General features: G+C 45.6%; 1 protein-coding gene across 1 annotated transcript in view; it reads left to right on the top strand.

The window, feature by feature from the left end:
- The first annotated feature begins 6,901 nt into the window (after positions 1-6,901).
- Positions 6,902-26,212, top strand: part of LOC106566711 (glutaminase kidney isoform, mitochondrial) — a 30,261-nt gene continuing 10,950 nt past the window's right edge. Inside the window, exons 1-4 of the mRNA XM_014135020.3 lie at positions 6,902-8,513; positions 9,295-9,379; positions 18,552-18,673; positions 25,070-25,199. Coding sequence (XP_013990495.2) covers positions 8,305-8,513; positions 9,295-9,379; positions 18,552-18,673; positions 25,070-25,199 — 546 coding nt within the window. The 5' untranslated portion in view covers positions 6,902-8,304. The remainder of the gene's footprint in view (positions 8,514-9,294; positions 9,380-18,551; positions 18,674-25,069; positions 25,200-26,212) is intronic.

The raw sequence follows: 26,212 nt of genomic DNA, 5'->3' as shown, positions 1-26,212 counted from the left end.
CAAAGTAGATGTCCTAACCGACTTGCCAAAACAATAGTTTGTTAACAAGACATTTGTGGAGTGGTTAAAAACAAGTTTTAATGACACCAACCTAAGTGCATGTAAACTTCCCACTTCACCTGTATGTGGTGGTCCACCTACTCCGAGATCCCTTGATCACTTAATATCCCATCAATGCTATTCATAGATTGTTCTTCCTCTCAGATTCCAACCCACATCCTCACATTACCATTAGCATAGCAGGAGGTTGATAAAGACTACAAAGTTGGTAACTCAGTTGACTGTGGCCGATTTCCAAGAGAAACATCGTAGGAGAAAATGAGAGATTGGGAATGAAAGAGAAGAGGGGGTCGAAGGGAATATGGAATTCCTGCTTCTGTCCACTGCATCTTAAAGGTGATCCTGGTGATGGGGAATCAGAAGTACCTAACATAAAACTGGAATATGTAGAACTGCAATCTGCACTGAAAGCATCATTCAACTGCTTGCCTACTAGACGACCATTTTGTGGACTTGGAATGTTCAGTTTTACTGATACACACCGCTGCATTTCTCAATGTAGGCCAACTATTCTATACCTTTAGATTACAAGAACGGGTCAATTCAACTGTGCCACCACACTGGTAGCCTAGGTCCATCCATAGAACTAAACCTGTGATAGAAAAGCCTGTCCATTCTAGACATTCTATTTATCTCTTTCTCTAACTGTACGCTGCCTCCATCTCCCTGAGCACACAATAGGCCTCTGTGTGTAGGGCCCACGGAATGCTGCGATGCAGGCTAGTGGGGATAGCTGCCTGGTAAGGATGGGGGGGTGGGGGTTGGGGAAGGTAGAAGGATGGAGGGGGTGGGGTTGGGGGGGTATGGGAAGAGGTGGTGGTGATGGAAGGAGAGGGAGGGGGGTTCATCTTTCAGGACTGTACAAGCTGCACAGAGGCTCCAGGGGTCTAGAGGGTGTCTAGGTTTTCGGCACAGTGACCGCTGTGGAGGGGTGGCTGTGGTTTACTAAATACACAGAGAGCATGGGAGGGATGTCTGGACAGGGCCTGTATGCAAGTACATTCCCTGTCTATAAAATATCTTAGTTATTGTATCCTTTTCTATTATCATTTCATAAATGGTGCAGGAAGTAACATTTTGAAAGTTGGATAGGTTACCCAAATAATAGATTACCAGAGACCATGGGACCAGAAAGTTGATCCGATATAATCAAATACAGATACACAAACTATATATTTTTTCAACGCTGTACAATTGCACTGGGTTCAACTGGTGGAACTCTAACTTCTGCTGAGGGTAATGAGGAGAAACTCTGGAATACTTGGATGTCAGCGCATAGCTCTGGTGTGAAGATGTCTTGGTCAAGAAACTCCCTCTAGTGGAAGTCTGGTAGAACTGACTGACTACTGTAGCTCCTGTGTGTGTGAGTGTGTGTGTGTGTGTGTGTGTGTGTGTGTGTGTGTGTGTGTGTGTGTGTGTGTGTGTGTGTGTGTGTGTGTGTGTGTGTGTGTGTGTGTGTGTGTGTGTGTGTGTGTGTGTGTGTGTGTGTGTGTGTGTGTGTGTTTGTGTGTGTGTGTGTGTGTGTGTGTAAGTCGCTCTGGATAAGAGCATCTGCTAAAGGACTAAAATGTAAATGTGTGAGTGCACTGCTAGGCCTGTACGTCCGTGTGTGTGTGTGTGTTTCACTATGTGGAGGAATGTGGGAGAGAGTCAATTTGGCAAAGAGTGGGTATTCCATTCATGCTGGGTGGTAGATGGATTAATGGGCCATGTTATTTAATTTGATCTACGAATTAAACGATTCATTAAATCTATACAAGTATTTAACGTTCTCTAATTAGAGAGTTTTGTTTTACCACTCACAATTCTAATTTTGCTCTCGCTATGATCAATATCAAATGAACGCCTTACAAGTAATCTAAAGTTGAAAGCGGGGGGATATGTTGAGATTGGAAAGGAACAATTCCCTTCAGAAAGGAAAAGCATAAAATAAAGGTGTCACAGACACTTTTTTCTTCACTGGCTTTTTTTCAACATCATTCTAACCTTCTGCAGTGCAAAGCAAGAAGAGCATACCTCTCTTGCCCAAGAGGATTTAGGGAGGGTCAGAAAAACAAACAACATCCCCTCTTCCTCAGAGAATGACAGTGTAATTGGAGAAATATGACTGACTGTGGGCAAAACACTCCTCTTTGCTCTCTTCTTTAGCACTTCATGAAGTAGTTGTGTTTTAGGGTCGTGTGCACTCTCTGAAATGTGCTTGTGTGAAATCGTGCAATGCTATTAGCCAAGTAGATACCACAATTTGAGATACCCTGAACTGCTAAAGGAATCCCAGACAAGCTTTGGACCCAACAGAAATCTATAGCAGTTTCTCCTAAATCCAGGATATCATGAGTATGGGTCTTCACATTGTTTCCTCGTCATCTCAATCAAGGACCCTGTTTCGCTGGCCACTGTAGCCTTAGGCCCACTGCATGTTGTGTATAACACTTTCTGATAAAGAAAAAACATGGTGACGTTTGAGGTGAATCTGTTAATTACTATATTTCACCTGAATACTTTTTGACCCATATTCAAATCAAATCAAATGTATTTATAAAGCTCTTCTTAAATCAGCTGAGGTCACAAAGTGCTGTACAGAAACCCAGCCTAAAACCCCAAACAGCAAGCAATGCAGGTGTAGAAGCACGGCGGCTAGGAAAAACTCCCTAGAAAGGCCAGAACCTAGGAAGAAATCTAGAGGAACCAGGCTCTGAGGGGTGGCCAGTCCTCTTCTGGCTGTGCCGGGTGGAGATTATAACAGAACATGGCCAAGATGTTCAAATGTTCATAGATGACCAGCAGGGTCAAATAATAATAATCACAGTGGTTGTCGAGGGTGCAACAGGTCAGCACCTCAGGAGTAAATGTCAGTTGGCTTTTCATAGCCGATCATTCAGAGTATCTCGACCACTCCTGCTGTCTCTAGAGAGTTGAAACAGCAGGTCTGGGACAGGTAGCACGTCCGGTGAACAGGTCAGGGTTCCATAGTCGCAGGCAGAATAGTTGAAACTGGAGCAGCAGCACAGCCAGGTGGACTGGGGAGACCAAGGAGTCATCAGGCCAGGTAGTCCTGAGGCATGGTCCTAGGGCTCAGGTCCTCCGAGAGAGAGAAAGAGAGAAAGAAAGAGAAAAAGAGAGAAAATTAGAGAGAGTATACTTAAATTCACACAGGACACTGGATAAGACAGGAGAAATATTCCAGATATAACAGACTGACCCTAACCCCCGACACATAAACTATTGCAGCATAAATACTTGATGCTGAGACAGGAGGAGTCAGGAGACACTGTTTGGCCCTGTCCGGGGTTATCGTCGGACGGGGCCAAACAGGCAGGATATAACCCCACCCACTTTGCCAAAGCACAGCCCCCCACACCACTAGAGGGATATTTTCAACCACCAACCTACCATCCTGAGACAAGGCCGAGAATAGCCGACGAAGATCTCCGCCACGGCACAACCCAAGGGGGAGTGCCAACCCGGACAGGAAGATCACGTCAGTGACTCAACCCACTCAAGTGACGCACCCCTCCTAGGGACGGCATGGATGATCACCAGTAAGCCAGTGACTCAGCCCCTGTAATAGGGTTAGAGGCAGAGAATCCCAGTGGAGAGAGGGTAACCGGCCAGGCAGATACAGCAAGGGCGGTTCGTTGCTCCAGTGCCTTTCCGTTCACCTTCACACTTCTGGGCCAGACTACACTCAATCAATGGACCTACTGAAGAGATGAGTCTTCAATAAAGACTTAAAGGTTAAAGACTCTTAGAGTCAATCTGGACTGGAAGTGGATACCATAGCATTCTAACCACTAGGAGGAGAGTGGCAGAGTCTGAATGGTTAATGGCAGTTCAGCCTATACAGTTTAAAACCCATGTAATATAATATGGATGTGTGCAGAAACTTTTCAACTACGAGGACGGTTGGTGGGGAGTCTAGGGACCATTGGGGGCCTTGACTGTCTGCATGACAACAATCTTGTCTCCTGAAATAATGCAAATTGCCTGGAAGTGAGCTCCTCTTGTTAGAATCTTGGTAAATGTAATCCACCAATTTATGATGATCCTCTCCTTAACTAGGGTTTTCATATTGCATTAGACATAGATATCCAATAAGGTGCACACTGTAAATGTTTAGAGAAGAAAGTTGAGAAAAAGTGTATAGATGCACCTGTGTAGGTTCCTATTATCTTATGTTTACTGTAGTAGCCCGTAATGTCTTACCCAGTCAAATCATTTCCCAAGAGAGGCTATTTTACAACAATGTGTTGATCATGCTGAAGAAAACGTCCGTTAGTGTGTTGTACACAAACACTGAGCGCATAAAGGATCAAAGTGCTACAGAGAGGCCACTGGGCAAAAACCGGTTGAATCAACATTGTTTCCACATCATTTTAGCCAAATATTCAACATGATGACGTTGAATCAACGTGAAAAACTGACTGGATTTCCAAAAAGTCATCAACATAAGGGAATTTGGCCATTTTTTCACTCAACTACTAATCTACATCCAATGACAGGGTGACATTTTTGGTTGATTTCACATTGAATTCACGTTAGTTGACAACTCAACCAAATGTAAATCAGAACTAGACATTGAACTGGCATCTGTGCCCAGTGGGAGCTGAGAAGTAATGCTTGGGCAGGCTGCCCAGACAGGCTGAAGTACAAGACAGGAAGCCAGTCCCCTCACTCAAAGGCTTGTGGGTAGGTAGCAACACTGTGTGTGTGCGTGTGTGTGTGTGTGTGTGTGTGTGTGTGTGTGTGTGTGTGTGTGTGTGTGTGTGTGTGTGTGTGTGTGTGTGTGTGTGTGTGTGTGTGTGTGTGTGTGTGTGTGTGTGTGTGTGTGTGTGTGTGTGTGTGTGTGTGTGTGTGTGTGTGAAAGAGACTAAGCTATAAGCCTATGTGCTGCTCTATGTGTTAGTAGAATAAGGATCGAGAAAGAAAGATGGATGACACATTGCTAAGCTACCGTACCAGAGACCATGGGACCAGAAAGTTGATCCGATATAATCAAATACAGATACACAAACTATATTTTTTTTCAACGCTGTACAATTGCACTGGGTTCAACTGGTGGAACTCTAATGTTTGCTGAGGGTAATGAGGAGAAACTCTGGAATACTTGGATGTCAGCGCACAGCTCTGGTGTGAAGATGTCTTGGTCAAGAAACTCCCTCTAGTGGAAGTCTGGTAGAACTGACTGACTACTCTAGCTCCTGCCATCCATGGTCCTGTCACCACTTAGAGGAGCACTCGGTGCTGGTTTGGCATGTATTTGTATCAGTTTGAGTTCCACTACTGGGAATATACTGCATGAATGTTTTATGATGAGGCATTTAGTTTTCACTCATCATGGTCTGGCACGGCACAACAAAGCTTCAGTATTTACATAGTTGCCATCCTGTTGTGTGTCCACAAGAATAGTAAACAAACAAGAATTTGACAAACTGGGGACTACAAGGTTGATGTAGATTTAATTGAACAGGAAATATAAAGGAATCATTTGATAATTTGGTCCTACTTCCTCACGTGTACCGAAACCCATACTTACATGGTAGCTACTGCGGTAGTTACAGTGCAGAGCCCTGCATTACCGCAGGACCCCAACAGAGAAGTGTGCGGTGCAGTCGGAACGGTTCATGCTGCAGCGGGCAGCAGGCGACCAGAACCACAAATTCAGTATTCAAATATTATTTAATCCCGCAAATTATTTCATACTGGTCGTATCGCCGTGAGTTGTTAGAAAATCACTTATACAGTACCAGTCAAAAGTTTGGACACACCTATTCATTCCAGGGTTTTCCTTTATTTTTACTATTTTCTACATTGTAGTAATAGTGAAGACATGAAATAATACATATGGAATCATATAGTAACCAAAAAAGTGGTAAACAAAGCAAAATATATTCTATATTTGAGATACTTCAAAGTAGACACACTTTGCCTTGATGACAGCTTTGCACACTCTTGGCATTCTCACCAGTTTCATGAGGTAGTCAACTGGAATGCATTTCAATTAACAGGTGTGCCTTGTTAAAAGTTAATTTGTGGAATTTATTTCCTTCTTAATTCATTTGAGCCAATCAGTTGTGTTGTGACAAGGTAGGGATGGTATACAGAAGATAGCCCTATTTGTTAAAATACCAAGTCCATATTAAGGCAAGAACAGCTCCAATAAGCAAAGAGAAACGACAGTCCATCATTACTTTAAGAAATGAAGGTCAGTCAATCTGGAACATTTCAAGAACTTTGAAAGTTTCTTCAAGTGCAATCGCAAAAAAACATCAAGAGCTATGATGAAACTGGCTCTCGTGAGGACTGCCGCAGGAAAGGAAGACCCAGAGTTACCCCTGATGATAAGTTCATTATAGTTACCATCCTCAGAAGTCGCAGCCCAAATAAATGCTTCACAGAGTTCAAGTAACAGACACAACTCAACATCAACTGTTCAGAGGAAACTGTGTGAATCAGGCCTTCATCACTACACAGATGATAGGTTCATAGGGCCTATACTATGGCATAGTAGGCTACAAGCTAATAGTAGAATCTCAAATATATGTTGATTTGTTTAACACTTTTTTGGTTACTACATGATTCCATATGTGTTATTTCATTGTTTTGATGTCTTCACTATTATTATACAATGTAGAAAATATAACAAAATAAAGAAAAACCCTTGAATGAGTAGGTGTGTCCAAACTTTTGACTGGTACTGTATATCACATGAAGCCCTCTCTGTCATTCTGTCTGCTAGTGTCTCTCCCCTCTCCCCTACTCTAACTGGGGCTCACGTTACAGAACCGGCTCGTGCGCCTGCTTCAAACAGTACTGGTGGCAAAAACAATTATCTGATGTGAATGAGTTCATGTGGTCACTTGAGATGAATTATAAAAGCAATTATAAAAGCAATTGTCAGCTTGCAGTTCTCACTGAAAAGTATGCTGTTAATCATTTACTAAAGGTAATGAAATAATGGCTATTATGATTGGTCACTAGTCAGCCTATCAATAGCATATTTGTTGCCTTTCCTTTATCTTACTGAGAGTTCGAGTTGAGATGATTTTGGAATCGGAAAGTTTACAATGTGAACTCGTTCCAACTCGCAGGGGCTTTTTGTCTGCTTCAAATTAGTTTTTTTACACAGTTTATTTTAATAAAATTACTTTATTCCAAACAGCAAATATCTTATGAAACCATGCATTAATTGCACATTATAATGCATAAGATGGTGGTTTTGAAAATGTGTAATTTTGACGTTGCGGGACTGGGCAGGAGCTGGATGAGATCTGGTGGGAGCATGTGGGATGCCGGCAAAAAAAATCTGGAAAGGGGCAGGGTACTGTATGAAATCTCGTGGGAGCGGCGGGCACGGTATCAAAAATCAGTCCTGCTCAGACCGCTATTACAGCGAAGTACACATTGTTACTTACAACTGTAGTAGCAAACCTCTTTGTGCTTTGTGTAAAGGGGAGTATAATCATGTTCATATAAATGTAATAATACGATATGCAAACATAAAAAGTAAAAATATCCACTAATGTCATCACTACACAGATTATAGATTCATTGGGCTTATACTATGGCATAGTAGGCTACAAGCTAATAGTCGGCCCACATGTAGTGTGATACACTACCATATGGTGTCGCTACACAAGATACAAATGACTAGAAAATTCCCAATGCCATCTCTGCGCCTTATTGGTAACCTTCATTTCACTATAGCCAATGTGGCTATCAAATTGTAAGCAATTGAATTCAAATAAGTTTAGATAATAGTATTATTTATATATTCACATTTATTTACAGGTTCACAGATATTACCTTGTTCAACAGTTGTGAACAACAAACAAGATTACATAATATTACATCCTACACAGCAAGGCTTTTAAAGGTTTTGTTTCCATAGATGCATCTCAGAAAAGTAGCCTAAACTTAGATTTGTAATGTACCACTCAATCACGTCATTGAAATCATACCTGTGCCATGGATCGTACATTTCTCACCCTCTTCCCGGTCTGGACTCAGCTGTCATTGGTCACTGGTCTATTTCATCTGTCAACCAACTTCTGCCAGTCACAACTCCACCCCCCACGCGACAGTATCATGTCCTTGTGCTAGCATGCATAACAAATGATATAAAGCCTCAGAGGAACGACGCACTGGACACAGATCTGATGTCTCTACAGTTTTTATTCTATTTTAACTTTGTTAACCTAACCCAGCGCTATATATCTTTTGGTTGCGAACCACCCTTCAATAATGCATTGTCTGAAACGTCTGCGGATTACTAATGCGGGAGTTTTACAACTGCTCAAACATGCTGTCAACTCCGCACTAGTTGGGAGTGACAGCAATGTATTTTCCAGGAGCCAGCAACCCTTTCAGCTGTTCTGCACGAGCGCAGCACTGCACCACAACAGTCAGCAACCTCATCAAGCTGTCAATAATTTGGACCAAACAGAGTGCAGGTAAATACTTACTCAGTCACATTATCTACCAATAAGGGAATATGTACAGTATATACAGGTAACTGCCAAAATAATGGAAATACTTACAAAGTATAATGAAAGCTAGTGCTTCCACAAAGATGTGGTCCCTGAGTTAATTAAGCAATTAACATCCCATAGTGCTTAGGGTCATGTATAAAAAGGCTGGGCAGGCCATTCTTTTGGCTACCATGGCTATGCCCACATTGAATGACAATGCCCCATCCACAGGGCACAGTGATCACTAAATGGTTTGAGGAGTATGAAAACGATTTAAACCATATGCCATGGCCATCTCAGTCACCAGATCTCAACCCAATTGAACACTTATGGGAGATTCTGGAGTGGCGCCTGAGACAGCATTTTCCACCACCATCAACAAAAAACAGAATTATGGAATTTGTCGTGGAAGAATGGTGTCGTAGACTACGTTTAAGAACTTGGAGCTGAGTAGTCAGTGGAATTGGTTTGAAAGCAGATATTAACTACACTAGGCCTACACTACACTACCCTTCACACCCTACTACACTCTCCTTTTGGTGCTGGGGGGAAAAGAAAAACAGAACATTTGTTCATACACAGTTGTCAATGATTAAGTGCTCTTTTGCACATGTACAGAATGTCTTAAGGAAAGTTATACAGATGAGTCAACCCAATCAAAACACAGTGTAAAACGTGTATGCAGTGGTAATCTTTAACAATGTCCCTGTAAGACCTACACTAGTATTGTGACATGGTGCACTGTGTTGTCTGGTCTTCACAGGAACATCTTGATCTCTGGGATGGACCTTCTTTTCTACACCATCACAGAGGGCAAAGAGATGATCTCAGTCTCTCAGTTCGTCTCTGTGAGTCTCCATCTCATCACATCCTCTCTCACTGTGTAACACCATGCAGAACCTAACCTACAGTTGAAGTCGGAAGTTTACGTACACTTAAGTTGGAGTCATTAAAACTCGTTTTTCAACCACTCCACAAATTTCTTGTTAACAAACTATAGTTTTGGCAAGTCGGTTAGCACATCTACTTTGTGCATGACACAAGTAATTTTTCCAACAATTGTTTACAGTCAGATTATTTCACTTATAATTCACTGTATCACAAGTCCAGTGGGTCAGAAGTTTACATACACTAAGTTGACTGTGCCTTTAAACAGCTTGGAAAATTCCAGAAAATGATGTCATGGCTTTAGAAGCTTCTGATAGGCTAATTGACATAATTTGAGTCAATTGGAGGTGTACCTGTGGATGTATTTCAAGGCCTACCTTCAAACTCAGTGCCTCTTTGCTTGACATCATGAGAAAATCAAAAGAAATCAGCCAAGACCTGAGAAAACTAATTGTAGACCTCCAGAAGTCTGGTTCATCCTTGGGAGCAATTTCCAAATGCCTGAAGGTACCACGTTCATCTGTACAAACAATAGTATGCAAGTATAAACACCATGGGACCACGCAGCTGTCATACCGCTCAGGAAGGCGACGAGTCCTGTCTCCTAGAGATGAATGTACTTTGGTGCGAAAAGTGCAAATCAATCCCAGAACAACAGCAAAGTACCGTGTGAAGATGCTGGAGGAAACGGGTACAAAAGTATTTATATCCACAGTAAAACGAGTCCGATATCGACATAACCTGAAAGGCCGCTCAGCAAGGAAGAAGCCACTGCTCCAAAACCTCCATAAAAAGCCAGACTACGGTTTGCAACTGCACATGGGGACAAAGATTGTACTTTTTGGAGAAACGTCCTCTGGTCTGATGAAACAAAAATAGAACTGTTTGCCCATAATGACCATCGTTATGTTTGGAGGAAAAAGGGGGAGGCTTGCAAGCCAAAGAACGCCATCCCAACCGTGAAGCACGGGGGTGGCAGCATCATGTTGTGGGGGTGCTTTGCTGCCACTGGTGCACTTCACAAAACAGATGGCATCATGAGGGAGGAAAATTATGTGGATATATTGAAGCAACATCTCAAGACATCAGTCAGGAGGTTAAAGCTTGGTTGCAAATGGGTCTTCCAAATAGACAATGACCCCAAGCATACTTCCAAAGTTGTGGCAAAATGGCTTAAGGACAACAAAGTCAAGGTATTGGAGTGGCCATCACAAAGCCCTGACCTCAATCCAATAGAAAATGTGTGGGCAGAACTGAAAAAGTGTGTGCGAGCAAGGAGGCCTACAAACCTGACTCGGTTACACCAGATCTGTCAGGAGGAATGGGCCAACATTCACCCAACTTACTTACCAAGTACTAATTGAGTGTATGTAAACTTCTGACCCACTGGGAATGTGATGAAAGAAATAAAAGCTGAAATAAATAATTCTCTCTACTATTATTCTGACATTTCACATTCTTAAAATAAAGTGGGGATCCTAACTGACCTAAAACAGGGATTTCTTTACTCTGATGTCACGATTCCTACCGACGGTGGCGCCCCCTCCTGCTCGGGTGGCGCTCGGCGGTCGTCGTCACCGGCCTATTAGCTACCACCGATTCCCTTTTTGTTTTTCCCTTTTTTTTATGTTTTCTCACCTGCCCTGAGTTAGGTAATTAAGAGGGCTATTTAGTTCAGCTGGCCCGCACCCTATTGTGCGGGATTGTTTTTCTGTATGTCAACTGCGTTTGTTGACTGTGCTTGTCCATTGTATTTTTCCCTGTTGTTGGGAGACCTTTTATTTTGTACGGGTGGTTCCATTAAAATTACCACACAGTGTTCGCTGCTTCCTGCGCTTCTTTCCGCCACACCACAGACAAGACGTTACAGAATCCCGCACCACCAGAAGGAGCATGGAATCAGCGGGAGCAGCGGGCACTCCACTACCCTCAATGGAGGAACGTGTCCAGCACAATACATCGGTCCTGCATCGCATCGGATCCGCCATGGACCAGATGATGGAGAGGATGGAACGATGGGAGAGGAGTGGTATCCTCTCTCCACCTACACCCCCCCCGATACAACCATCTCCTCCTCCTACGACGTCTGGCTCTGGCGCGCTTCGCCTGGCACTCCCGAGGGAGTACGATGGGACGGCGGCTGGGTGCAAGGGGTTTCTTCTCCAGCTAGAGTTGTACCTGGCCACCGTCAGACCTGCTCCTACAGGAGAGGAGAGCGTAAGTGCCCTCGTTTCCTGCCTGACGGGCCGAGCTCTGGAGTGGGCTAATGCGGTCTGGAACACTCCAGACTCGGCGAGGGACCACTACCCAGAATTCACCCGCCGCTTTCGGGCTGTTTTCGACCACCCCCCCGAAGGTAAAGCGGCGGGTGAACGGCTGTTCCACCTCAGGCAGGAGACGAGGAGCGCTCAAGACTTCGCGCTGGAGTTTAGGACCTTGGCTGCTGGAGCGGGGTGGAATGACAGGGCCCTCATAGACCACTACCGGTGTAGTCTCCGGGCGGACGTCCGCAGGGAGCTGGCCTGTAGGGACACCAATCTATCCCTGGACGAACTCATTGACATGTCCATACGGTTGGACAATTTGCTGGCTGCCCGCGGGCGTTCGGAGAGGGTCCTGCCCGTTCCACCCCCGTGCACCCCCGCCCCTACCCCTATGGAGGTAGGGGGGGCCGTGCCAAGGGGCACCGGAGGAGGTGGCTCCTCCTGCACCAGCTGTGGTCGGAGAGGACACACGGCCGACCGGTGCTGGAGGAGCCAGTCTGGGAGTCGAAAAGGCAGGCAGAACACTTCTCGGTCACCTCAGGTGAGTCAGCACCAGACTCGCCCAGAACCCCCTGTTGGTCATGTGTTTTTGCCTGTTTCATTTTCTAATTTTTTCCCTCTTCCCAGCATAGGGCGCTAGTCTATTCAGGCGCAGCTGGGAACTTTATGGACCGTGGACTTGCCATTAAGCTGGGCATTCCACGGGTGCCGATAGATTCCCCCTTCCCCGTGCACTCCTTAGATAGCCGACCATTAGGGTCAGGGCTAGTCAGGGAGTCTACGGTGCCGCTGGACATGGTAACGCTGGGGAATCATAGGGAAAGCATTAACTTTTTCCTTATTGATTCACCTGCGTTTCCAGTGGTGCTGGGGGTCCCCTGGCTGGCTGGTCACAATCCCCTCATTTCATGGAAACAGGGGGTTCTCCAGGGGTGGTCGGAGGAGTGTTCAGGAAAATGTCTAGGAGTTTCCATAGGTGCCACGTCGGTGGAGAGTCCAGACCAGGTGTCCACCGTGCGCATTCCCCCTGAATACGCCGATTTGGCGATCGCTTTTTGTAAAAAGAGAGCGACTAAATTACCACCTCATCGACAAGGGGATTGTGCGATAGATCTCCAGGTTAACGCTGCGCTTCCCAGGAGTCACGTGTACCCCTTGTCACAAGAGGAGACGGCGGCTATGGAGACATACGTCACGGAATCCTTGGGACAGGGGTACATTCGGCCCTCCATCTCACCCGCTTCCTCGAGATTCTTTTTGGTGAAGAAAAAGGAGGGAGGTCTGCGTCCGTGCATTGATTATAGAGGTCTAAACGCGATCACGGTGGGGTTTAGTTACCCACTACCTCTTATCGCTACGGCGGTGGAATCATTTCACGGAGCACAGTTCTTCACAAAATTGGATCTCAGGAGCGCGTATAACCTGGTGCGTATCAAGAAGGGAGATGAGTGGAAAACCGCCTTTAGTACCACATCAGGCCATTATGAGTACCTCGTCATGCCGTATGGGTTGAAAAATGCTCCAGCCGTCTTTCAATCCTTTGTTGACGAGATTCTCAGGGACCTGCACGGGCAGGGCGTGATTGTCTATATCGATGACATTCTGATATATTCCGCCACCCGCTCCGCGCATGTGTCCCTGGTGCGCAGGGTGCTTGGTAGACTGCTGGAGCATGACCTATACGTTAAGGCTGAGAAGTGTGAGTTTTTCAAACGAGCCGTCTCCTTTCTGGGTTATCGCATTTCCACCACGGGGGTGGTGATGGAGTGTGACCGCGTTAAGGCCGTGCGTAATTGGCCGACTCCAACCACGGTGAAGGAAGTGCAGCGGTTCTTGGGCTTTGCCAACTACTACCGGAGGTTTATCCGGGGGTTTGGCCAGGTAGCGGCTCCCATTACCTCACTGCTGAAGGGGGGGCCGGCGCGTTTGAGATGGTCGACGGAGGCGGACGGAGCCTTCAAGAAGTTGAAGACCCTGTTCACCGACGCGCCCGTGTTGGCGCACCCGGACCCGTCTTTAGCGTTCGTAGTAGAGGTGGACGCATCCGAGGCTGGGGTGGGTGCCGTGCTATCACAGCGCTCGGGTGCGCCACCGAAACTCCGCCCCTGCGCTTTCTTCTCAGGGAAGCTCAGTTCGGCGGAGCGTAACTACGATGTGGGGGACAGGGAGTTGCTAGCGGTAGTCAAAGCCTTGAGGGTGTGGCGACACTGGCTTGAGGGGGCTAAGCACCCCTTTCTCATCTGGACCGACCACCGAAACCTGGAGTACATCCGGGCAGCGAGGAGACTGAATCCACGTCAGGCAAGGTGGGCCATGTTCTTCGCCCGGTTTAGGTTTACCATCTCATATAGACCGGGTTCCCTTAATACTAAAGCCGACGCGCTGTCCCGTCTGTATGACACGGATGACCGCCCCATCGATCCAACTCCCATCATTCCAGCGTCTAGGCTGGTAGCACCAGTGGTGTGGGAGGTGGACGCGGACATCGAGCGGGCACTGGTGTTGGATCCTGCGCCTGCGCAGGTGCCCGTGGGGCGCATGTATGTGCCGCTCGATGTTCGCGATCGGTTGATTCGGTGGGCGCACACGCTACCTGCGGCGGGTCATCCTGGTGTAGAGAGGACAGGGCGGAGTCTAAGGGGGAAGTATTGGTGGCCCACCTTGGCTAAGGACGTGAGGTCATATGTCTCTTCCTGTTCGGTCTGTGCCCAGAGTAAGGCTCCTAGGCATTTACCGAGAGGGAAGTTACAGCCCCTCCCCGTTCCGCAACGGCCATGGTCGCACCTGTCTATCGACTTCCTGACAGATCTTCCCCCCTCTCAGGGGAACACTGCGATTCTGGTGGTTGTGGATCGGTTTTCTAAGTCCTGCCGTCTCCTCCCCTTGCCCGGTCTCCCTACGGCCCTGCAGACTGCGGAGGCCCTATTTACCCACGTCTTCCGGCACTACGGGGTGCCGGAGGATATTGTCTCTGATCGGGGTTCCCAGTTCACATCCAGGGTCTGGAAGGCGTTTATGGAGCGGCTGGGGGTCTCGGTCAGTTTAACCTCCGGTTATCACCCCGAGAGCAATGGGCAGGCGGAGAGGGTGAACCAGGAGGTGGGCAGGTTCCTGAGGTCGTATTGCCGGGACCGGCCAGGGGAGTGGGCGAGGTATATTCCTTGGGCAGAGTTAGCCCAGAACTCACTTCGCCACTCCTCTACTAACATGTCACCCTTCCAGTGTGTGCTAGGGTACCAGCCGGTCCTGGCCCCATGGCACCAGAGCCAGACCGAGGCTCCTGCGGTGGAGGACTGGGTTCAGCACTCCAAGGAGACCTGGAAAGCAGTACAGGACTCACTGAAGGAGGCCAGTGCTAGGCAGAAAAGGAGTGCTGACCGCCACCGCAGTGAGGCGCCGGTGTTCGCACCGGGTGACAGGGTCTGGCTCTCGACCCGGAACCTGTCTCTCCGCGTGCCCTGCCGGAAGCTGGGGCCGCAGTGTGTGGGGCCCTTCAAAGTCCTGAGGAGGATAAACGAGGTGTGTTATCGGTTGCAACTCCCTTCCTATTACCGTATTAACCCCTCGTTTCATGTGTCTCTCCTCAGGCCGGTGGTGGCTGGTCCCCTACAAGAAGATGAGGTGCCGGAGGCCCCTCCACCCCCCCTGGACATCGGGGGGTCCCCGGCGTACAGCGTAAGGGCCATTCTGGACTCGAGACGCCGGGCGGGGGGCCTGCAGTACCTTGTGGACTGGGAGGGGTACGGTCCGGAGGAGAGGTGCTGGGTGCCGGCGGAGGACGTCTTGGACCCATCCATGTTGAAGGAGTTCCACCGCCTCCGTCCGGATCGCCCTGCGCCTCGTCCTCCGGGTCGGCCTCGAGGCCGGTGTCGGCGCGCTGCAGGGGCCGCGCGTCAGGAGGGGGGTACTGTCACGATTCCTACCGACGGTGGCGCCCCCTCCTGCTCGGGTGGCGCTCGGCGGTCGTCGTCACCGGCCTATTAGCTACCACCGATTCCCTTTTTGTTTTTCCCTTTTTTTTTATGTTTTCTCACCTGCCCTGAGTTAGGTAATTAAGAGGGCTATTTAGTTCAGCTGGCCCGCACCCTATTGTGCGGGATTGTTTTTCTGTATGTCAACTGCGTTTGTTGACTGTGCTTGTCCATTGTATTTTTCCCTGTTGTTGGGAGACCTTTTATTTTGTACGGGTGGTTCCATTAAAATTACCACACAGTGTTCGCTGCTTCCTGCGCTTCTTTCCGCCACACCACAGACAAGACGTTACATCTGATTAAATGTCAGGAATTGTGAAAAACTGAGTTTAAGGTGTATGTAAACTTTTTACTTCAACTGTATATACAGTACAGGTTATTTAACCTTTTTTTTAAATCTGGAATGCCCTTTTTATCTGATTGTATTGACAGTTGCCTTGACTTTCCTTGATATCCTTTTAAAGTTGACACAGTACTGCCTGTACAACAACACATTCTAGTTCCTGAAGAGACCTTTGGGCTTGCTGTTTTCACTTGAGCTAAATGCATACCGATCGAACCCCAGAGAGTGTAAGACGAGCCAGGCAGGAATCCATCACACCATGTCACCAGCCAAGTTCAGGCTCAGGTTTAAAAGTGTTGAGGAAACGCCATGTGTAACAAATTAATTTACCTCACCAATGACCACCAGCCACCCCAAGCAACAGTAGCCTCTGGAATGTTGGGTACATGAGTCGAGAAGAACATCACAGAAGTTGTAGCTCAGTTGGTGAGAATGTCATAGAAGCACATAACCTTCAGTCATTTTACGATGCGTGAAGAGACTTTGTGTTCCCTCTCCGTGCTTTTTACACCATCATTTAGAACACGTACAGAAGTCTCAGCTCAGTTGGTGAAAATATCATACAAGCACATTCGTCCATAGGCCCACTCACGCTGAACATATCATTTTACGATGTGTGAAGGAACTCTGTGTCCACGACCACTCCCAGTGCTTTTACACCATAATTCACCATACTTGGGGTGATGGAGTTTGGTCCAGTGGACTACACATTGCCCCTGGAAACGGGGGTTCAAACCCCAGGTCTGCCAATCTCTCCACCACTGAGGATATACTGGGGTTGGGTAGATGCACTGGCATTTCTAGTGGTTAGTCAGAGGTAAAGAGCATATGATATGAAAAATAACTACTTATCTGGGCACTGCATTCTCAAGCAGTTGAAAAACACGAAGTTGTACCTCAACCAGAGCATTCAGAGTACAGTATGTATGCCCAGTTTTATTTCAGAATGATGCAATGCTTGATATTCTTACATCATTCTTACCTTTTAAAGAACTGTACATGTGCTACTACACGAATGCCATCTGCTTTGACCTTAGATGGATCTCAGTTTTGAGGAGGGAGATCTGTCACTTATTGTCATTCTATGCTGTATGTGTTTGGCATGACAGGGAACAGTGACACAAATGAGTTTGACTAAAACACATTGGAAGGACTGACTGAACAGTAGCTGTGGCTACAGAATACTGTCCCAATAGATGTCAGCTAATTAGGGCTTACATCTTTCCCAGACCTACCAGGAAACAGGATCCTTTCTTTGTGTGGTGAGCTTATATTCAGTTCTCATAGAGCAATTATGTTACTTAACTAGTGTTATTGAAGTACTTCTCTCATTTGATAACTCAATGTCTCAAAAGCTCAACAATTCTGTCATCTTTGCTCCTGTCAGGAATGGAAAAACACCCAGTACTGCCCCCAGTAAACATAGCTTTGAATGCTGCTGTCCAATACAGTATGTCTGAATATCACTTCAGGCTCTCATGAAAGCCACTATCCTATGTGACCTAGGACATAAAATAACTGAACACAACAGTCCAGTCAAGCAATGTGTGTTGCTCATTAAAGCATTGCTCAGACACACAGGCTTGAAAATAACTGTCTGAACCCTCCTATGAGGCAAGTCTGCTATCAATGTACATGATACCCCAGAAATAGACACATGTTGCATATAGCTGTCGGCATGACTTGAAGTTGGCTTAGGGGAGGGATTTCAAAACACTACATACGTACCTTCCTCCTTCAGGGCTGTTTACAGGACTGCTAGAACCCTCGTTGCTGCTCACATAATGGTAAAACAGGGTTTGTGCCTGTAGTCAGATAAAATTATTTGTTCCAATTCAGGTATTGAATGTGACACACTAAAACAATTATTGTAGTCCTGTATATTTTCAGTTCTTCTATAGCTAAAGAAAAGTCACCCAAAGTGATCAATTCAATTATTATTAATAACCTATACATGTCCTTATCGTTATGTACCAAAACATGAATGAAATAAAAACTCTTTCAGTCAATCGGTTAACCCGAGTTGAGTTTTTGTAATTTTAGCATACCATTTTTTTTCCTAAATACACAAATTCTATACAATTGTATAAAATAAAATTCAAAATACACTGAAAACATCCAAAATACTGTACATAATATATAGTGCTAAAAACAACAATGCAATGTCAAAACAAGTTCACATTGAGGTAAAAGAAAGTATATTTGATTAATTTACCTGTTTTTTTGCTAACCATTACTTCGGACAATATCAAGACGTTTTTGTTATGCTTATAAAAGAAATCTTAAATTACAGCTCAATCCTGCGATTAACTCGATTTAAATGCTTTAATCATTTGACAGCCCTAGTACTCTGTTAGGACCAGCATCGGGACCAGCTTTCTTAGAGAGCTCAAATATCTATCACCCTTCCCTACAGATGCTATCTCAGTTCTGGATCAGCTCTCCATGACTCCATGCCCATTTTTCCGCTTTCCTCCCTCTCCCTTCTTTTTAATTTTCTCTAAAATAAATCTCTCACTCTTGTTTTCTAAATGTTCCTCTCTCCTTCCTCCAGGCGTTGAGGAGCACAGGTTTGTGGACATCTGATCCCAGGCTGAGGGACTGTATGCGTCATCTGCGCCAGTCCATGCGGGAATCTGCCGGAACAGTCATGGTGGACCAGAAACTCTTCAGGAAGTGAGCTATGCTCTATTTTCACTTTCATCTCGCCATATAAATCCTCTAACGTTAGTAGGATGGTATAGAGAGAATATTGACTAATACTATGATTCTTTAATTCAGAAAGTTAACATAATGTATTATGACTTTCTCTATCACACATACCGTATTCTCATTCTTCCGGCTGATTGTCAAAACACCACACACACTATCCCATTTTTACATGGCAATTTTATGAAAGTGACATTTATATGGTATTTCACTGTGCGAAGGAACTATCTTTGCTAATGCTCCTAGTGTTTACTAGAAACTTCCAAGACTTAGTGAAAAACTATCTCTGAGTGTATTTGTGTCTGCTCGGCATGCCTCTACAGTGGATTTGTTATGAAAGGTTAAGCATCAAGGATGTTTGATTGTGGTGCTATTGTAGTGTTTGTGTTGGGGTTAATGTAAGAGAAAGACAGAGTGACAGCATCTGTCGTTTTATGGCCGACAGCTGCCTCTGAACCTTACTCATGCACGCATACACATGCATGCGCACACATCTGGAGTATGACATCTGTGCAGGGCTTAAGTCTGGACGGGAGCTAATGAAAGTCCATCATAGTGGGTGAACTGCAGACGGTGCCAGTTGTATTAGGAGCTCAGTTTATCAGCACGCTCCAAGGGAATCTAGACTGCTGTCCAAACAGTATTAATTCCTAACTGGCAAACCTAACTTAAAGAATGCAGTGATGATTCGGACTCTGGCGTGCTACTCTAGTGGGTCACTGAGTCCTGTCTGGTGGACTTCTTACATTTAATAACTATGTTTCAGTGATTGAACCTTGCATATCTACAGTCCTTTTGCTCATCTTAGATTGAGACTTGGTGTTGTACTTGGTATTATTTAGAAACTAGGCCCAAATACACAAATAAAGTCCTGGAGAAAAGAATAACAATATGGTGTTGTGATTAGATATTGTCTTAACATTCTGAGGTGGTCACTGGAAAAAGGTCACTAGAAATAAAAAAACTCCCATTTCTGGTGAATGTATGAATTCTGCAATCCCTATATTCGCCTCCCCAGTGCCCCAAACTCTAAACAAGTTGTGTATTAACAAGCGACGGGGACGGACCGTTCAGCTCAACCCAGCTGAGATCAACTCAGTGCTTACTAAACATAGTGCTTTGTTTATATATAATGGTACAGGTGTGTATCTACAGTAGAGGTCGACCGATTATGATTTTTCAACACCGATACCGATTATTGGAGGACCACAAAAGCCGGTACCGATTAATCGGCCGATTTAAAATATATATATATTTATTTGTAATAATGACAATTACAACAATACTGAATGAACACTTACTTTAACTTAATACAATACATAAATACTATCAATTTAGCCTCAAATAAATAATGAAACATGTTCAATTTGGTTTAAATAATGCAAAAACAAAGTGTTGGAGAAGAAAGTAAAAGTGCAATATGTGCCATGTAAAAAAGCTAACGTTTAAGTTCCTTGCTCAGAACATTTGTAACGGTTGTCATCTGGAAAGGACCAAAACGCAGCGGATTGTATACTCATTTTCTTTTAATAGGCGAAAGAAGGAAAACCAAACAAACACGTATACAAAAATAACAACAATGATTAACGACGAAAAGACAGTCTTGTCAGGCATAGACAGCTAAACAAGAAACAACCTCCCACAATTTACAAACACAAACACACCCTAATATATAGGACTCTCAATCAAAGGCAACTAGACAACACCTGCCTTCAATTGAGTCCACACCCCAATTAACTAAACATAGAAACAGACTAACTAGAAAGAACATAGAAATAGACTAACAGAGCAGTGACCAAAAAACCCCGGAATACATAAATCAACTACCCTCTACATAATACACACACCCCGAACCACATAAACCAAATACCCTCTACCACGTCCTGACCAGCCTACACTAACAAAATAACCCTCATACTGGTCAGAACGTGATATTACCGCAGGCAGACTCCCTCGGTTCCGGGTCGCAGGCAGACTCCCTCGGTTCCGGGTCGCAGGCAGACGTCCTCGGTTCCGGGTCGCAGGCAGACGTCCTCGGTTCCGGGTCGCAGGCAGACGTCCTCGGTTCTGGGTCGCAGATCACAGGCAGTCTCCCTCGGTTCCGGACTAGACACTGTTGCCGGATACTCTGGACTGCACACTGTTGCCGGATACTCTGGACTGCACACTGTTGCCGGATACTCTGGACTGCACACTGTTGCCGGATACTCTGGACTGCACACTGTTGCCGGATACTCTGGACTGCACACTGTTGCCGGATACTCTGGACTGCACACTGTTTCCGGATACTCTGGACTGCACACTGTTGCCGGATTCTCTGGACTGCACACTGTTGCCGAACTCTCGAGGCTGGGCTGACGCACTGGAAGCCTGATGCGTGGTACTGGTACTGGATGTGCCAGTCTGGGGACACGCACCTCAGGGCTAGAGCGGGAACAGGCCGAGTCGGACTGGGTTGACGCACTGGAAGCCTGACGCGTGGTGCTGGTACTCGATGTATCAGCCTGGGAACACGCACCTCAGGGCTAGTGCGGGGAGCGGGAACAGGCCGCGTCGGACTGGATTGACGTACTGGAAGCCTGATGCGTGGTGCTGGTACTGGAGGTATCAGCCTGGGAACACGCACCTCAGGGCTAGTGCGGGGAGCGGGTACAGGACGAGTCGGACTGGGCTGACGCACTGGAAGCCTGATGCGTGGTGTTGGTACTGGAGGTATCAGCCTGGGAACACGCACCTCAGGGCTAGTGCGGGGAGCGGGAACAGGACGAGTCGGACAGGGCTGACGCACTGGACCGTAGAGGCGTACTGGCGGTCTCGAGCGCAGAACTGGCATCGCTCTTACTGGCTGGATGCCCACTTCCCCCTGGCAAATGCGGGGCGCTGGTATTGCGCGTATCGGCCTAAAAATACTTGGCCTCGCCACAGTACCCATTACCCCGAAGTACGGGACCTGTCCATTCACTGGTTGCCCAGAAAAGGTACGGGGATTTGGCCTGGGGCGCACTCCTCGCCCAGCCAAACTACCCATGTGCCCCCCCCAAAAAAATTATTGGGGCTGCCTCTCGGGCATAAACGCCAGTCGTGTTCCCCGGTAGCGTTCCCGGTCCTCACTAGACTTCTTCCATGGGCCCTCTCCGGCCAGAATCTGCTCCCATGTCCATTTCTCCCGCCAGTCCATATTGAATTCCCCTTGCTCCTTACTCCACTGCTTGGTCCACTTGTGGTGGGAGATTCTGTAACGGTTGTCGTCTGGAAAGGACCAAAAACGCAGCGGATTGTATACTCATCTTCTTTTAATAGGCGAAAGAAGGAAAACCAAACAAACACGTATACAAAAATAACAACAATGATTAACGACGAAAAGACAGTCTTGTCAACCTCCCACAATTTACAAACACACCCTAATATATAGGACTCTCAATCAAAGGCAACTAGACACCACCTGCCTTCAATTGAGAGTCCACACCCCAATTAACTAAACATAGAAACAGACTAACTAGAAAGAACATAGAAATAGACTAACATAGAGCAGTGACCAAAAAACCCCGGAATACATAAATCAACTACCCTCTACATAATACACACACCCCGAACCACATAAACCAAATACCCTCTGCCACGTCCTGACCAGCCTACACTAACAAAATAACCCTCATACTGGTCAGAACGTGAAAACATTAGAACATATGAAAGCTGGTGGTTCCTTTTAACATGAGTCTTCAATATTCCCAGGTAAGAAGTTTTAGGTTGTAGGAATTATAGGACTATTTCTCTCTATACAATTTGTATTTCATATACCTTTGACTATTGGATGTTCTTATAGGCACTTTAGTATTGCCAGTGTAACAGTATAGCTTCCGACCCTCTCCTCGCTCCTACCTGGGCTCGAACCAGGAACACATCGACAACAGCCACCCTTGAAGCAGTGTTACCCATGTAGAGCAAGGGGAACAACCACTCCCAGGTCTCAGAGCGAGTGACGTTTGAAACGCTATTAGCGCGCACCTGCTAACTAGCTAGCCATTTAACATGGGTTACACCAGCCTAATCTCGCGCTGAAGAATTGCAAAGAGCTACTGGCAAAATGCACGAAGGTGCTGTTTGAATGAATGCTTACGAGCCTGCTGCTGCCTACCATCGCTCAGTCAGACTGCTCTATCAAATATCAAATCATAGACTTAATTATAACATAATAACACACAGAAATACGAGCCTTTGGTCATTAATATGGTTGAATCCGGAAACTATCATTTCGAAAATGAAACGTTTATTATTTCAGTGAAATACGGACCGTTCCGTATTTTATCTAATGGGTGGCATCCCTAAGTCTAAATATTCCTTTTACATTGCACAACCTTTAATGTTATGTCATAATCATGTACAATTCTGGCAAATTAATTACGGCCTTTGTTAGGAATAAATGGACTTCACACAGTTCGTAATGAGCCAGGTGGCCCAAACTGCTGTATATACCCTGACTGCTTGCACGGAACGCAAGAGAAGTAACACAAATTCATGTTAGCAGGCAATATTAACTAAATATGCAGGTTTAAAAATATATACTTATATATTGATTTTAAAGAAAGGCATTGATCTTTATGGTTAGGTACATTGGTGCAACGACAGTGCTTTTTTTCGCAAATGCGCTTGTAAAATCATCACCCGTTTGTCGAAGTAGGCTGTGATTCGATGAGAAATTAACAGGCACCGCATCGATTATATGCAACGCAGGACACGTTAGATAAACTAGTATTATCATCAACCATGTGTAGTTAACTAGTGATTATGATAAGATTGATAGTTTTTTATAAGATAAGTTTAATGCTAGCTAGCAACTTATCTTGGCTTCTTGCTGCCCTCGCGTAACAGGTAGTCAGCCTGCCATGCAGGCTCCTCGTGGAGTGCAATGTAAGGCAGGTGGTTAGAGCTTTGGACTAGTAACCAGAAGGTTGCAAAAACGAATCCCCGAGTCCCCCCTGAACAAGGCAGTTAACCTCCGTTCCTAGGCCGTCATTGAAAATACGAATGTGTTCTTAATCTGACTTGCCTAGTTAAATAAAGGTGTAAAAAAATAAATAATAATATATATTTTTTTATCCGTAAATCGGTGGCCAAAAATACCGATTACCGATTGTTATGAAAACTTGAAATCGGCCCTAATTAATCGGCCATTCCGATTAATCGGTCAACCTCTAATCTACAGTATGATAGGCTGTCTATTCTCAGCATTTAATTTTGTCCCAGTTGAGGTCCAGTTTTATGTTGTTGATGCCATTAGGATTTCATCATAGGATCAGTAGTGTGTCTGTTCCATTGTTATAGGCCACTTAGCCCTGATTCATGGCTGACTCCTAGACGCCGCATAGGAGTCAGCAGCCGTGTATCAGGGCTAAAGGTCACTGTGTGTATTAATACAGTAGTAATACTATATACTGTAAATAATCTAAAGTGACTGATATTTTTTGTATGGTTATTAATAATAATTTGGTGGGTGCTTATATTTGTACAAGTGTATATTAAAACACGTGTGAATTGGAAAACCATATTTTTTACATATCGATAACACTCCCTGAGACACCATCGGAGAGTAGGGTTGTTAGAGTTAAGTGACTTGCTCAATAGCACTTAGACAGATTTTTCACTTTGTCGGCTCGGGGATTACGAACTAGAGACCTTTTCAGTTACTGGCTCAACACTCAAACCGCTAGGCTAATCTAACGTAGCAGGCGTAAAAGAAACACCTGAAACTAGATCCCCTACATACTGGTTTTGACAAGAAGAGAAAAAACTGTTGGGGGAGGTTTTCTTCTGCACTGTTCAAACAACCCAGTAAATGTGGAGGAGGAGTTAAGATGGAGAGTCGCCTTGTTAACGTCCAAAAGTGGAAGTCGTATCACAGGCTCTCTTTCCATTTCCCCTGAAAACCAGAACAGCCGGTTGTTGCTGACTCAGCAGTGGTTATCGCTAGACACAGCAATGGGAAGTAGGGGTGCACCCCATGATAAATTGAAAAAAAGAAAATGTGTGTATATATATACATTTAAATTATAATAAAAATACAATTATACACAATTATATTAATCCTGTGTGAACTAGGCCTTTATTACTCCTGTATGAGCGGACAACAATTCTCCTCAGCAACCCCCCATCCCCCCTTCGTCCAGCACCGCCAATGCAAAACATCTTCCCACGGTTGGCCCCAACAGGAATGGAACCAACAACTCTGACCTCCCTGACCAAGGCCCTTCTCCCCCTGTTGCAAGTTACACACTCTACCAACTGAGCCACACTGAGCCATTACCTATGTAATAAACAAAGTATACATGTGATGTGTGATATTTCTGTATGTGTGATGTGTTTCAGGTGTGTGGGTGCTAACATCCTGCTGCTGACACAGGCGTTCAGGAGGAAGTTCATCATCCCAGACTTTGAGGTGTTTGCGTCCAACATGGACCAGCTGTACTACAGTACCCAGAGGCAGGAGGGGGGACACGTGAGTTCTGTTAGGGTGCCTGCACTATGCACATTGGAATTCACACGCTAAAAACATTCTCACATACTGTACACTTACACACCTACACATCCACATGAGGACATGCTAAAATAATCTCACTCACATTCGCGTACTGAATGAAGGCATGCACACATTACATTCGTGCATACATGTGCATACACACGTACTATACATACAGTGCATTCGGAAAGTATTCAGACCCTTCACTTTTTCCAAATTTTGTTACGTTACAGCCTTATTCTAAAATATATATTTTTTTAAATCATCATCAATCTACACACAAAACCACATAATGACAAAGCAAAAAACAATTTCTTTTTTGGGGAAAATGGAAATATTACATTTACATAAATATTCAGACTCTGTTGAAGCACCGTTGGCAGTGATTACAGCATTGAGTCTTCTTGGGTATGAGTGGCTGGGCAACTCAAGGACATTCAGAGACTTGTCCAGAGCCACTCCTGCATTGTGTTGACTGTGTGCTTAGGGTCGCTGTCCTGTTGGAAGGTGAACCTTCGCCTCAGTCTGAGGTCCTGAGCGCTCTGGAGCGGGTTTTCATCAAGGATCTCTCTGTACTTTGCTCCGTTCATCTTTCCCTCGATCCTGACTAATCTCCCTGTCCCTGCCACTGAAAAACACCCCCACAGCATGATGCTGCCACCACCATGCTTCACTGTAGGGATGGTATTGGCTAGGTGATGAGCGGTGCCTGGTTTCCTCCAGACGTGTCGCTTGGCATTCAGGCCAAATAGTTCAATCTTGGATTCAACAGACCAGAGAATCTTGTTTCTCATGGTCTGAGAGTCCTTTAGGTGCCTTTTGGCAAACTCCAAGCGGGCTGTCATGTGCCTTTGCATGAGGAGTGGCTTCCGCCTGGCCACTCTACCATACAATCCTGATTGGTGGAGTGCTGCACAGATTGTTGTCCTTCTGGAAGGTTTTCCCATCTCCACAGAGGAACTCTGGAGCTCTGTCAGAGTGACCGTCGGGTT

This window comes from Salmo salar, chromosome 13 (assembly GCF_965601325.2).
Source record: "Salmo salar chromosome 13, fSalSal1, whole genome shotgun sequence".
NCBI classification, from domain to species: Eukaryota; Metazoa; Chordata; class Actinopteri; order Salmoniformes; family Salmonidae; genus Salmo; species Salmo salar.
Note: the sequence above shows the minus strand (reverse complement) of the source record. Positions and strands in the feature narration are given on the sequence as shown.